The sequence below is a fragment of the Peromyscus californicus genome, unplaced genomic scaffold, assembly GCF_007827085.1.
Source record: "Peromyscus californicus insignis strain IS unplaced genomic scaffold, ASM782708v3 Scaffold_24__1_contigs__length_46423439, whole genome shotgun sequence".
Taxonomy (NCBI): domain Eukaryota; kingdom Metazoa; phylum Chordata; class Mammalia; order Rodentia; family Cricetidae; genus Peromyscus; species Peromyscus californicus.
Window position 1 is genome coordinate 2,089,726 of NW_026294535.1, and position 15,098 is coordinate 2,104,823.

The window sequence follows — 15,098 nt, forward strand, 5'->3', positions numbered from 1 at the left end:
CTCCCCCTCAGCATAGGGCCACTTTCAAATTTGAATCAACAGATGAAGATAAAAGAAAGGTAAGGTTTGATGTGTGTGTGTGTGTGTGTGTGTGTGTGTGTGTGTGTGTGTGTGTGTGAGAGAGAGAGAGAGAGAGAGAGAGGGAGAGAGAGGGAGAGAGGGAGGCGCTGACTCCTGGGTGGTTTAAGTGGTGGATTTGTTTTCATCTGATGGTTGTTGATTAGTTTTTGGTTTCACTTCAATTTCTCAGGAATCCTGAGAAGACAGAGGTAGCAGGTTTAGGATGGGTTACACACAGCCCCCCCCCCGTTTGTCCCCACAGAGTCCCTGGGCTTACTTAAGTAGGGGAAAGGTTCAGGTGGGACTGTCACTAGATTTTCTTACTGCTAAAAGGTTGCCTTCTTTTGGTGGCAGAATTCCAGGTTCTACAAAATATCAGGCTGATGTAAAGCTTGACTCTGATGGCTGAGTTTGGGGAAAGCCCCTTTTCCTGCTGCTGTCCCTCAACCACATCTTCTTCTCAGCACTGTACCGACTTAAATTGTTACAGTTGTCTAGGTTACCAGCATCATAGTCACAGAGGAGAATGGAATCAAGAGACTCACACATAAAGGACTTACCATAAGAGAGGGTGCATCAGACGTGACTATTCAATGTGTGGTTGCCTTACTTGGTGGGTTAAGGCATGATGCTAATTGAGGATAAACCAGTCCTGCCTTTTTGTTTTTCTGGGCACCATACCTCTCTCCCAGCCTCACAGATTCCAGTGTCAGACAAGACTATGGCTGAGTCCATATGCATCTCTTGCTGACGGAAGGAGTGGCTTAGATGCTGGAGTGGATTGATTACCTTACATGTGTCCATTTAGTTCTCTACATCCCGTATCTCACATCAATGCCTGCCTCTCCACCTCCTAAGATTGAGTCTCCTAATTCAAGCCTTCATCTGGATCACCACATTAGTTTTGTTTTTTGCTGTTGTTTTTTTGGTGGGTTTTTTGTTGTTGTTGTTTGTTTTTGTTTTTGGTGTTTTGGGGACAGGTTTCCCTGTGTAGCCCTGACTGTCCTGGAACTCACTCTGGAGACCAGGCTGGCCTTGCTCTCAGAGATTCACCTGCCTCTGCCTCGAGTGCTGCATGCGGTAAAAGGTGTGCCTGCCTGGCACTCCATTAGTTCTTGCTCTACCCTTTCACTCTCTGGTGACCTGTGGGTCTAGCTGCTTGTCCGTAAATCTCAGACAGCGATCTGGCCATGTCATCCTCAGCCCTAAGGTCTTGCAGTGACTGCCTATGCTGACAGAATGACATAATCGTATCAGTGATCTGATCTTTGCCTACTTTGCAGCCTGATTTTTCTGTTTCCCTGGTGTTTGTAGTCTAGTATTAAATGTTCATAGCTACACATACAGACACATTATTTCTTCCCTCCTACATTTCTAGTTTTCCTCTTCTTCTTATCTGTTAACTCCTCCATGATAGACTCTGAGGACCCATCCTTTCACGTCACAGCTGCAGTTGTGAGTGCACAGTGAACACTCAGGAAGTCTACTAAATGAGTGCCTTGGGTGCCGAGAGGACTGCTTTTGGATTTGGACAGTGTTAATAAGACAAATGATACCTTTTGCAGTGAAGATTTATGGAATGAATGTGCTTTTCGGATAGCTTTAGAAGTTGGCCTTCTTAGGGACAGTCAGAAGCTGGGGAGTGGGCAGCAAGCAGGCGTGTGTGTCTGTGGACAGTCTTCAGGAAGGAAGTCTCCTGCAGAGCGGCACAGTGTCTGTGGAGGAGAGACTGGTAGGTGGTCATTTAATTAAGATGCTTTTTTGCCCTTTGACCAAAAATACATCACGTTTGGAGATCTGTCTTATGTTCAGATTGAACTCAAGTGAACAAAATTTTTTCATTAAAACATACATAAACAGCAAAAGATTGGAACCAGCCAGTTAAAGGACACTGGGAAGAAACAAAGGCCATTGACAGGATACTATGAAGTAGTAACAAGAAAAACTGAAAAAGAACAAAGTAAGGTATTTAAACAGAGCATATTGGATGTTAGACTCATGATAGAATTTCAAGTTAGGAAGGCAGCTACTATATATTTGATTGGGAGAACCCATCTTGCATTTGCTTTTACTCATCATAATAAGTACATCAAGAGCAGGAGAGATCGATCACCTGTCAATAAAGTGTTTGCCTCACAATCAGGACTCAAGTTCAGTCCATAGACCCAATGGACAAGTGCCAGGAGCAGTGATACATGCTTGTAATCCCCACACTGGAAAGAGAGAGATGAAAGGATCCCTGGAAAACACACACACACACACACACACACACACACACACACAGATGGAAAGATCCCTGCAATACACACATACACACACACACACATACACACACACACCCTAGAACACACACATAGATGAAGGATCCCTGGAATACACACACACACACACACACACATATACTCACAGAGATGAAAGCTTACCTGGAATGCACACACATACACACAGAGATGAAAGGATCCCTGGAATACACACACACACACACACACACACACACACACACACACACACAGAGGTGAAAGCTTACCTGGAATGCACACACATACACACAGAGATGAAAGGATCCCTGGAATACACACACACACACACACACACACACACACACACACACACACACACACACAGAGATGAAAGCTTACCTGGAATGCACACACATACACATAGAGATGAAAGGATCCCTGGAATACACACACACACCTGCACATACATACATGCGTATACACATATGCATAAAAATACAGTTGCTTTACCCCATAGAAATATTAGTTGAGAAGGGAATTTTCCTAAATTAATTATACATGTTGTTTGTTTTATGTAGAATAGTAGAAAAACCTGACATTTTCTAACTGTTCTCCCCACTTGCTGTCTACGTGAGTTTGATTCCAGCAACATTCCTGTGAGACACACACAACCCCCAGATACTCAGGTTCCTCACCTTTGTAGTATTTGCATATAAGTATACATCATACCATATACTTAAATAATCGCTGGATGCCTGTTAGGATGTAAATGCTTTGTAAAGTTGTAGTGCGTTGTGAGAGATGATGAAAGTCCCTATATGTTCTGTGCAGAGACAGTTTTTTCCCTAAGAGTTTTGGTCCAGAGGTTGTTTGAATCTGCTGGTGTGGAGATTGCCCTCTGCTACTTTTATATCTCTGGAGAGAGTGACTTGTGCACTGGTGTTGACTGCAGTTTGTGTGGAGGTTTCTGCTTCCTGGGAGGTCTGTTATAAACAAGTGTCATTAGGGACCTAGCTAGGTGATCTTCATTAATGGAAAACATTGGCAAACAAATCCATCTCAGTCTCCAATGGTTCAAACCATTAGTGACTCTGATGCCTACAGTGCCTTGTAGACACTGACAGGGAAACTGTGGGACAGCTCCAGCGCCAGCAGCATTAGTTCTCTGTGGAAACGGTAGTAGGACTTCACTACATTGAGCCCAGTGTGAAAACACAAGGAATCGAATTACTGTAGACTTTCTGCCCTTGCACTGTCCTAAGTGTGCTTCTAGAGCAGTGGTTCTCAACCTGGGGGTCTCGACCCCTTGGGGATCGTATATCAGATATTTACATTATGATTCATAACAGCAGCAGAATTTCAGTAATGAAGTAGCAATGAAGTAGTTTGATGTTTGGGGGTCACCATAGCATGAGGAACTGCGTTAAAGGGTTGCAGCATTAGGAAGGGTGAGAAGCACTGCTCTAGAGCCTTCTGTCAGTAGCTACTTGGTAACAAAATTCAAGACCTCCCCTCCTTTCATAAAGTACAGTGTTGTGCTAAAAACATCAACTGAAAATGCGCCCATAGTGATACCTTTCTTATACTAAAAAGAAAATTTTGTGACAACTTAGAATAGTGTAAGAGGCAGTGCCCTTCAAGCAAAACAAAACAACTTCATTATACTGACTCTCTGCGTGTGATGACAAATGAGTGCTCTCTAGATCTGGTTCCCGACACACCATGTGGTTTTCAGTTTTGCAGAGCTTTGCTTCCCCCAGCAGTGTGAAGTGTGGAGACCGTTACGTGAGACCCTGCGGTCTATGCTCACTCACACTGCTGGATGTGGTGGTGAACTCTCCTGTAGAAGGGCTTCCCCAGCATGTGTAGTTCTCAGTGCCCTCTGCTCTGTAACTCTGTCCCATTCTTTCCCTTTGGAAGTATAGTTCGGAGTGCTTGAAATTATGATCTGATACCTTGTCTTGTCTCCTATTTCATCACTGTTGAACATCAGGCTTAAATGGGGAGCCAGCACAGGGGATCCGCAGATGGAAATGAGTGTGTTTTTCTGAAGGAATAGTCAGATGCGGTTCTCCTGCCTGTGCAGCCGATGCACACTGTGACAGGTGCGTGTGGATCGTTGTGGGTTTGGATAGAAGCACCTGCACTTGCTTTACATCCTCACCTGAAATGACGGCTGTGATTACCCGTCACACATAAACAAATGTGTCACGCAAATATGTGAGATGAGGAAGGGAAATGAGGAATAATCTAGAAACCTACACGGGGACGGTGAAAGCTCTTTCTTTGGTTTTAACACAAAACGTCCCTCACAAACCAGTAAAGAGTATTGCAATAAAAGTTGAAAAAGGTATGTCATAAAGTGACTCGGGCTGGATGACAGCTCGGGGACATAGTTTGCCTAGCGTGTGTGAGGCTCCCAGTTCAGTCCTCAGTACCGGGAGTGAGAGGGCAGTAAAACGTTTGAAGCTCCTTAACTAAGAACATAGATTATCAACCATGGAGAAGCTTCAGTTGTCTAAGATAACTGTATATAAGGTCATTTTCCTCAAAAGAAGGAGTGTTACCATACCTAAACCTCAAGCATATGTATCTTTCCTCTTAAGCCGTTGGGTAGTTGCTAAATTAAAATTGTGAGCTCTAGGGGACAAGAAGCCTGAGTTACTTGTGTTCTCAGCTCCCACCACCGTAGGTGGTAACTTAGTGATGTCAGTAAAATGAGGGAAAGGGCTGGGTGTGGTGGTGCACGCCTTTAATCCCAGCAGTGAGTTCGAGGCCAGCCTGGTCTACAGAGCAAGTTCCAGGACAGCCAGGGCTACACAGAAAAACTCTGTCTCAAAAACCAAAAAAACAAAAACAAAACAAAACACCCAACCAAACAAAAAACAACAACAAAAAAAAAAAAAATGAGGGAAAGGAGCTTGGAGGTTGAGTGGAAGCCAGAGCTCCTGTGATTAGGGCATGTTGTATGGCTTTGTTCTTTCTGTTCTCTTAGTTATACATCAGAATTGCAGACACGGCTCACGATGTTGTTCACTGAGGGAGCAAGATAATATATTTGAAGAGTGATCAGAGCTGTAATTGTGATAAAAACTACACAGAAAAATGCAACAAGGAAATCCACTAACGTTGCTACTTGAATATTACTGCTGTGAAATAGCTTCTTTTGTCAACTTTTGGATTATAATAGATTGCATTTATTTAAGAACATAATTATATAATGACACAGTATAATACAAAATAGTATTTCAGAATAATACGATTGCATCATAAACATAAAGCAATGCTTTCTTTTTCTTTTTTTTTTTAATATATTTTTTTTCTTTTTTGGTTTTTCTGTCCTGGAACTCTCTTTGTAGACCAGGCTGGCCTTGAACTCACAGAAACCCACCTGCCTCTGCCTCCCGAGTGCTGGGATTAAAGACACATGCCACCACCACCTGGCTTACTTTTTTCTTAACTGTATATTTTTTCTAAAATTGAACTTTAATTACCTATTTAAATTAGAGTAGTATTATTTACAAAGCCAGTTTATATATGAAATAAATGTATATGAATATAAAAGTCCATTTTGTTATCTCAGATCTTTTTGTTTTTATGTTTTTACTAGACTAGGATCCCCCCGACATATTAGAGCACCGGTAACCACACACGTCTCAGTAACCCTGTGCACCGGGCCTGTGCACCGGGCCTGTGTAGGCTTCGGTTCCTGAGGTGGCCTGTAGGTTTGCCTTGGTCCATCTGCAGTTGTATAGATGCTGGCATCACCATGAGCTATAGAAAACAAATGGCAAATGTTTGTACTACCTTCCTCCAAGGAAAATGTGCCAAGACAGTTAATCCTCAACTTTGAATCCACTCTTAGGAATAGCCCCAGGCATGGGTGCTTGTTCTGAAAGTCTTTGTCAAACTTAAAGAGCTTAATATGGCTTATAAATCTGAATCAAAATTTACTTGATGACTTTAGGTACGTAGTACAAATATAGTGCTCACTCTGAAACTAGTCTCTTGACAGAGAAATTTTCAGGCTGGGGACAGAGTTTAGCTGTAGAATGCTTTCCAGCATAGTCAAGGCTCTCAGAGCCTTCCTCTCCCTCCCTCCCTCCCTCCCTCCCTCCCTCCCTCCCTCCTCCTCTCCCTCTCTCTCTCCCTCCTTCCTTGTCTCCCTGTCTTTCTGTCTGTCTCAGAGTTGAGCTGTAAATGCTTTCTAGCATATCCAAGGTTTTGGGTGCCCCCCCCATGGTAACTTTAAATATTTTTTATCCCATTAAAACGTGCACATAATACCGAATTCACACCTCAAGATTTTGTTTTTAAAGCTCCTGCCTAGCAGCAATCTCTTACAGGTCTTGACTGTTAGGCAGAATGAATGCCTAGTAGCAGTTCAAACCAAACAATTTGAGTTTTATTCCAAACTGTATCTTTCACTGTAGATATTTTGCCAGAGAATCGAAAGGATAAATCTAGGGGAGATGGACAGAAAAGCATTTGTGATTTAGGGTCTTTATGTGATCTTTAAAAAAAAGAATTGTGTATGTGCAAGCTCATCCCATGTGCCTGTGTGTGCACATGGATGGACATGACACTGTACATGTGGAGAGCAGAGTCTCTTCCTGGAGTGGCGGCTACACTCCCCACTGCGTTAAGAAACAAGTCTCTCTGGTGTCTGTTGTGGGCTGCCAGCTTTTGCGGTTCCTGCCGTTCCTCCCGTGTCTACCTCTCCCCTCCAGAGCAGCTTGGACTCACCATGAATGCATTCTAGCACATCCAGCTTTTCTAGGTTCCAGTCTGGAGCTCAGATCATCAGGCTTGCCAGCCATCTCCCTGGCCCACCCTGTGGGATCTTTATGTTTCTTTTTGGGACTTCTGGCTGGGGTGATAAGAATAGTGTCTTTAATCTACATCGTGGAGTTCAGGATATATTTTCTCATCTAAACATGCCAGCGAGTTTGTCTTTCAGCCATGGTAGTGTATGGAGCTCTATAAACTCTCACCCCAGTGAAACCTATGAAAATTATTTGTTAAAATAAACACAAGGTTCACAAGGTTTTTTGTTTTTTGTTTTTTTAAAAAACTAATCCAAGAGTATATAATGAGGAAAACATACTGAAAAACTTCTGGAACTCAATAAGAAAAGTGAATTGGTGGTCTGTGTACTGAGCCCTCCAATAAACAGGTGCAGTAAAGAACATTCCAGCTGCTAGTTGGAAGGCTGTCTTCTCAGGAGGGATACAAATTATAGTTCTTACCTTCCGTCAAGATTTTCTCCTTAGCTTTAGCGTTCAGTGGTTGGCTTTCTCCTTCCACATGGGCTCTGGGGATCTGATTCAAGCTGACAGGCTTGTTTTCCACGTGCTTTGACCAGCTGGACCATCATGTGGTCCCCAAAAGCATCTGTAAAACAATATGTCTGTAATGTGATGGTGAGCAGAGAGCATATATAAATACAGTGTTTTTGCCCAGCTACCACAAAGGTGAATGGTAGCAAAGCTGTATTGTACTAAAGTGATTCCAGATGGTAATTGGAATCCACAAGAACAAATCAGAAGAAGCAGAAGTGATAATAAACAAGGGCAATAAAACAAATATTGTGCCAGGAGGTGGTGGTACATTGTTGCACAAATCCTAATTGATAATAAAAACTCTGAGCCAGATATTGGGGTAAATGATGAAAGATCAGAGAGACAAAGAAACAAGTCAGTCGAGAAACTTCTCACCACTACCGAATCCTCAGGCCGAAAGGGAGTCAAGATCCTGTCTCCATGAGTCCTTAGACTGAATGCCTCTGAGTCCTCAGCCAAAAGGGGCACCGAACTCCTGTCTCCTTCTACCTTATATTCCTTTCTCTGCCCAGACATATCACTTCCTGTCTCAAACTTCCTAGTGATGCGATTCAAGGCACGTGCCTCCCAAGTACTGGGATTAAAGGTGTGTGCTACCACTGCCGGGCTCTGTTTCTCTTTTAGACTGGATTAATCTCATGTAGTCCAGGGTGGCTTTGAACGCACAGAGATCCGGATGATCTCTGCCTTCCAAGTGCTAGGATTAAAGGTGTGTGCCACCACTGTCTGGCCTCTATGTTTAATCGAGTGGCTGACTCTGTCCTTTGATCTTCAAGCAAATTTTATTTGTTAGAGTACAAACAAAATATCACCACAGTGCATGCCTTTAAATCCCAGCACTTGGGAAGCACTGAAACATTGTCTCGAAAAACCAAAAAAAAAAAAATTATTCATTTTAATTATTTTTGTATTTGTGACATTTGCAGATATAATGTATATAACAGTATTTCAAAAGAAAAAAGGAAGATTACTATATAGGAATGATATTTTTATACCTTCCAAAAAATGAATATTAATCTGGAGCAGATCCATAAGGTGCATATAGTAAGCCTTATAGCAGTGGTTCTTAACCTTCCTAATGCCGTTACCCCTAAATACAGTTCTTCATGGTGTGGACCTTCAATTATAAAATTATTTTCATTGCTACTTCATAACTGTAATTTTGCTACTGTTATAAAATATAATGTAAATATCAGTGTTTTCTGATGGTCTTAGGTGACCTCCAAATGGGTTGTGACCCACAGGTTGAGAAACACTGCCTTAAAGTGACAACTTAAGTATATATCTCCGAATTAGATATTAAAGACTATGAGACTTCATTGAGGGTAGTTGAAGATCTAAATAAATGAAAAAAACCCATGTTTATGAATTGGAAGACATATCAGTATTCTTCCCACTGATCCATCAATTCAGCGTAATCACGTCTAGAATTCTGGGTAGCTTCTTGTTAGAAGTTGACAGGCCAGTTCTGAAATTAAATCAGGCACAGAGCAGCCAAAAGAATCATGGAGAAAAATGTGGTGATATATTGTGTACCCTAATAAACTTGCCTGAGGGTCAGAGGACAGAGTCAGCCACTACATTAGACATAGAGGTCCGGCAGTGGTGGCACACACACCTTAAACCCTAGCACTCAGGAGGCAGAGATCCATCTGGATCTCTGTGAGTTCAAGGCCACACTGGAAACAGAGTTAGGCATGGTGGCACACACCTTTAATCACAGGAAGTGATATCTGGGCAGAGAAAGGTATATAAGGTGTGAGGAAACAGGAACTCACTCTCTTTAGACTGAGGATTTCATAGAGGTGAGAACTAGTGGCTGGCTGTTCTGCGTCTCTGATCTTTTAGCTTTCACCCTGATGTCTGGCTCTGTTTTTTGTTGTTGTCGTTTTTTTTTTGTTTGTTTGTTTGTTTGTTTTTTAATTGAAAGATTCAAACAACAGAAAAATAAAAATGGTGGTGTGTATGGTAGGGTATGCTTGTAATCCTGAGGATAAGGGGTCCAAGGCCAGCCTTGACTACTTTGAAAGTTTGAGTGCATCCTGAACTACATATCTCGAAGAGGGGTTGGGGCAGACTCAACAGTTTCAAAATGAACAGAGCGAGCCATGGTGGCCAAGACTGGAAACCGTCAGGAAAGTCACTGTGGCTGTTAACCAAAGATAACTGTGTGTAAATGATGTGGTCGGTCCTTACCTTACCCCACATCTCATTCAACATGAAAACGGGGCTACAGAGATAGCCCAGCTTTTAAGAGCACTAACTGTTCTTCCTGAGAACCCAGGTTCAATTCCCAACACTCACATGACAGCTCACGGCTGTCCGTAACTCCAGTTCCAGGGGATATGACACCTGCACACAGATATACATGTAGGCACACCACCAATGCACATAAAATAAAAATGAATAAAATGTTTTTTAAAATGAAAATTTAATCAAAGATCTGAACCCAGGAGGTAAAGACTTAAAACTCACTAGGGAAACCAGAAATCTCCATGTTTTCAGATGATATCAAAAACATAAACAAAAAAAACAGACAAACTGAACATTGTCGAAGTTAAAAACATTTGTGCTTTAAAAGATACTATGAGGAAGAAAAAAAGATAATCTGCAGAATTAGAGAAAATATTTGAAAATCATGTATCTGCTAAAAATTTCACCTAAATATATAAGGAACGCTTTAAAAATTTTTTGAAGTTTTATTTATTCTTTTTATGTGTGTGAGTGTTTTGCCTGCATGTGTGTTTGTTTACCAGGTGCATGCCTGGTGCCCATAGAGATCAGAAGAGGGCACTGGATCCTCTGAACCTAGTTACAGATAGGTATAAGCATGTAGGTGCTGGAACTGAACCTTGGTCTCTCTGCGAGAGCAGCAAATACTTTTAGCTGCTGAGCCATCTCTCCAGCCCTAGGAACCCTTAATCAGAAAACAACTGAATTTAAAATGAACAGAGAACTGAAGAACTAGGTTTACAAAATAAAAAAGTTGGCATCATTAGTTATCAGGTAAAGGTAAATCAAAACCACCATAAAACCCAGCTCACCCCTACTGGGCTAGAACAAGAGGTAATAATAACAAACACTGACAAGAATGCCCAAATCGCCAAGCCTTCCTTCACACACTGCTTGTAGGGCGTAGTACAGCCAGTCTGGAAAATAACCTGGCAGTTACTCACAGAGTTAAACCAGTTACCATCTAACATACCAGTTGCAGCCCTAGGTATCTAGAGTGGCTGTCATGAGTGTGTTACAAAAAGAAATGTGAATATAGTCCACGTAAAACTGTACACACACAGGTTTGCTGTGTAATAATCGAAAAATAGAAACTACGCAGATGTCCAACAGCATGTAAATGAAGAAAATATTCCTACAACAGAATATTATTCAGTTAAAAAAAGAAATAAGTAACTGGTGTGTGCTACCGATGAATGGACCTTGAAAGTGTGCTAAGTGAAGGAAGCCAGACAGATGTGTGATTTCTGTTAGTGTGAAACATCTTAGATGACAGATCCTTAGTGACAGAAAATAGTGGTTGCCAGGGACCTAGGACTAGGGAAAGAGAGGAGTCGGGATTTACTGCTAATGGGGATTGAGTTTGTTTTGGGAGTGATGAAAATATTCTAAAATTAGGTAGAGATGATAGCTGTACACGTGTGAATACATACTCTGAAAACAAACAGGCTGTATACTTTAACAGCTGGGCTTTATGTGAATTCTATCTCAATAAAGTGGTATAAAAAGAAGTATTAGCAGATAAAGTACACTATACACCTTTCCTCTTACGAGCCCTGCATGTCTGTGTGCACCTTTAATCCTCACACCAAAGCTTTACAGTCTGTACTGTGGTTCTTCTTGATTTACAGGAGAGGGGGCAGCTAGAGAGATGATAGGTCAGGATTCAGACCTCAGCGTCTAGTTCCATAGCCCTGGGCTAGCACATCAGGCTGCACTGGCCCATTGTGTGCCGTCTAGCTCTGCTGTCTGACTTAGGTGTCCAGGACTTGAAGGTTGTGGAGAGTGCAGACTTGGACACTGAACTGATGACCAGCATTGAAGGGTATCGGAGCATGCTTTCCACCAGGGGCTGGATGGGTAACTAGAAAACTTGGCCTCTAGAGTTTCGTTGTGTGGCAGATTTTTTCAGAGACATCAGAATTTTGTTGTTGTTGCTAAAAGTGTAAGGTTCCCTTATTCGGTACTTTATTCATTTCTTAGAAATTTTGCTTATATGTCAAGGAAAGTGGAATATTTATATGTCTGTGATAGATAGAACTCATAGGGACTAGACATTGCCAGTGATCCTAATTATTCCACTTATGGATGAAAAATTGAGATTTTTTCCTAAGGTCACAGCTTGTGGGAGAGCTGGGGCCAGAACAAGTCTCCAGTTCCTCTTCTTGTCTTTAATGGTCATCACTGTGTAGCCCATCCTCAGAGAACCTACATTGTAGTAAGGGGCCCCCGAACATCTTCCTGTACAGGGACCCTCTGAGGTATCCTGCACTGGAGACGTTGCATTCTGAATACTTCTAATGCCGGTTTCCCGGCAGCCACTCCGCATGTTGATGACAGTGTCAAGAAAGCTTTTACCAGTGTCTGCTCTGGTCGGTTCTCTTAGTTTCTCCACGGTCCTCTCTATTTCTGTTCATGTTTCACCATTCTTTCGTTACCCACATCCAGCTCCTCAGCAGCCTTCTCCTACCCTAATACCACACTCACCAAGAGGCTTCTCGCACTCAAGTCCCTGGGTTATTTATTCAGTATTTTAACACCTAGCTAAGTTGTTGTATATTGAAAGACACTTAGCACTTACTAATTTTACATACGTTAAATCTCTCTAATATTATAATTTATTTGAGTCATGTTCTGTTATTGCTCACTAACCCTAAAGAGATGTTTCTTTACTTAATATTTCTCTTAAAACTTTTTTCTTATTTGGGGAATCCTGGCATGCAAGAAATGAAGATATTTCTGTAACTGCCAGTATTAACTTAAAAACCTCAATTTTCTTAAAAGACTAAAGTTCTTCATCTGCACTGGAGAACAGGACTTTTTGGAAAATAAAGACACTTAAATAGTAAGAGAAACGTAGTGAACTGGTTTTAATGTTTGAAGAGAAAGCATTTTTACATGTGCTTTTCTGCCCTCCATCAAGAAAGGAAGGGCCGCTGAGTGGTTTCTAAGTTTTCATTTACCCCTAAGCTGTCTTTCCTATCTGTTAATAAATGTTCAGCATCTCATTCTCAGGATTGCTAATTAGCAAAGAAACTTGAGCCAAACCAGTTTAACGATTGTTACTCAGAACTTTTCAGTCTTTCCAGTAGATATAGAACCTCACCAGTGGGCTTGTGCTACTGAAAATGCACATGTCCAAGAAGGAAAGGTGGAGATGGAATTTTTTTGTTTGTTTGTTTTTCAAGACAGGGTTTCTCTGTGTAGTTTTGGTGCCTGTCCTGGGTTTCGCTGTACACCAGGTTGGCCTCAAACTCACAGAGATCCGCCTGGCTCTGCCTCCCGAGTGCTGGGATTAAAGGCATGAGCCACCGTTAGGAAAAGCCCCCAAATGTATAAATGTAATATTGATGTAAATAAACGTGGACTAAGATGAGTGAGTATTCATTTAGAAAATCCGTTTAGCTTGGTCTTTTTATATAAAAAATATTCAAATTTGATCCCCAGAATCCTTTTCTATGACCTTTATTAAAAGCATGTTTTGCTATTCTAGTAGTAATTCATTAACTGTTTAGTATTTTTTAAATACAATTTTTGAATAGTTCTCTTACAGAATGGACAACCAATTACTAAGTTATTTCCCACTACAGATGTAGTAACTTCCCTTGTCTCTCCTCTCTCCCTCCCTCCCTCCTTCCCCCTCCCCCTTTCCCTCCCTCCATCACTCTGTTCCTCCTCCTTTCTGGCTTTTGTTCACTTGCTGTATACAGAGGGCAAAAGTTTAGAACTATCAGATTCAGGTGGCTGACTTTCAGTTCCGGTTAAGAACTAAAATTAGATCCCTGTGGAATATATATCCACTGACATCTGGTGGAGAGCATAACCTTGAGTGGCCAGAAAGACATCATCCAAGGGACTTTGCTTTGACTATAAAAATTCCTTGGACATCTCTCTTCTTAAAATCCCAGCACTTGGGAGGCAGAGCCAGGCGGATCTCTGTGAGTTCGAGGCCAGCCTGGGCTACCAAGTGAGTTCCAGGAAAGGTGCAAAGCTACACAGAGAAACCCTGTCTCGAAAAACCAAAAAAAAAAAAAAAATTTAAAAATTCCTATAACTTTTGCATTGTAGTTTGTAACGCACGTTTAACATACACATCCCACGTCCCAGTATTTTAGTATTATTGTGGTCCAGAAGATGCACTAGGACCCTGACATGGGGCCGTATCCCCAGATGAATGTACAGAGTCTATTTAAGGTTAGAATCCCATCCTGTCACTCTAGAGGGACTGGTTGATTCCAGTGAGTCTAGATGAAGTAGCACTGTAGTCAGGATGGGGAAATAGCAAGGTGAAGGCCATGGTCATTGATGAGAAAGTAGCAGACGAAATAGAGCAGTACCACTGCAGTAAAAGAGTAAAATGTTTAAAAAAAAAAAAAAGAAAGAAAGAAAGGAAGGAAGATTGTAGGACAGCGTTTAATTAAGGACTCAGGTCTGTTTAAGGAGGAAAATCATAGTCACCATCTCCCTTCACTGGCCTAATTTAATACATAGTAACGGTTAATGTTAAGAACACCCATTTTCCATTTTGACTTCATTTCTTTTAATGGCAAGTATCACATCCATGTTGTCTCCTTTAATCCTCCCAACAACCCACAAAACAGGTACTCTTGGCAGATGAGGATGTTAAAGGAGCGTGCCATTTTATCTGAAGTCATGAAGCTGGGAATGAGACCCAGAGCTTTAGCAGAACCTGTTCAATACTGGGAACATACTATTCTGTAGCTCGCACTGCGTGAATAGTAGCATGCTTGGTATGTGTATTTGCTGACATTCAGTGTGTCGGACATTGTAGCTCGAGTTTTCCTGCCTGGCCCACAGTCAAGACAAATCTCTGTCACCCGCCAGTCCCACAGCAGCTCAGACCCGACCAAGTAAACATAGAGACTTATATTGGTTACAAACTGTATGGCCGTGGCAGGCTTCTTGCTAACTGTTCTTATAGCTTAAATTAATCCATTTCCATTAATCTATACCTTGCCACATGGCTCGTGGCTTACCGGCATCTTCACATGCTGTTTGTCATCGTGGCGGCTGGCAGTGTCTCTCTGACTCAGCCTTCCACTTCCCAGCTTTATTCTCCTCCTTGTCCCGCCTACACTTCCTGCCTAGCCAATGGCCAATCAGTGTTTTATTTTTTGACCAATCAGCAACACATTTGCCATACAGAACATCCCACAGCAGGGCATAACCTAGGGTAGAGCAGAAATACATTTCAGGGCCTGCC

General features: G+C 41.9%; 1 protein-coding gene across 9 annotated transcripts in view; it reads left to right on the forward strand.

Annotated features, from left to right (window-relative positions):
• Ric8b (RIC8 guanine nucleotide exchange factor B) overlaps positions 1-15,098 on the forward strand; it is a 107,079-nt gene that overhangs the window by 7,473 nt on the left and 84,508 nt on the right. For all 9 annotated transcript variants that reach the window (XR_008221574.1, XR_008221576.1, XR_008221577.1 and 6 more), the window contains exon 2: positions 12-59. Coding sequence is in view for 5 of the 9 variants with exons in the window: in XM_052752927.1 (XP_052608887.1) it covers positions 12-59 (48 nt within the window). In the remaining 4 variants the exon portion in view is untranslated. The remainder of the gene's footprint in view (positions 1-11; positions 60-15,098) is intronic.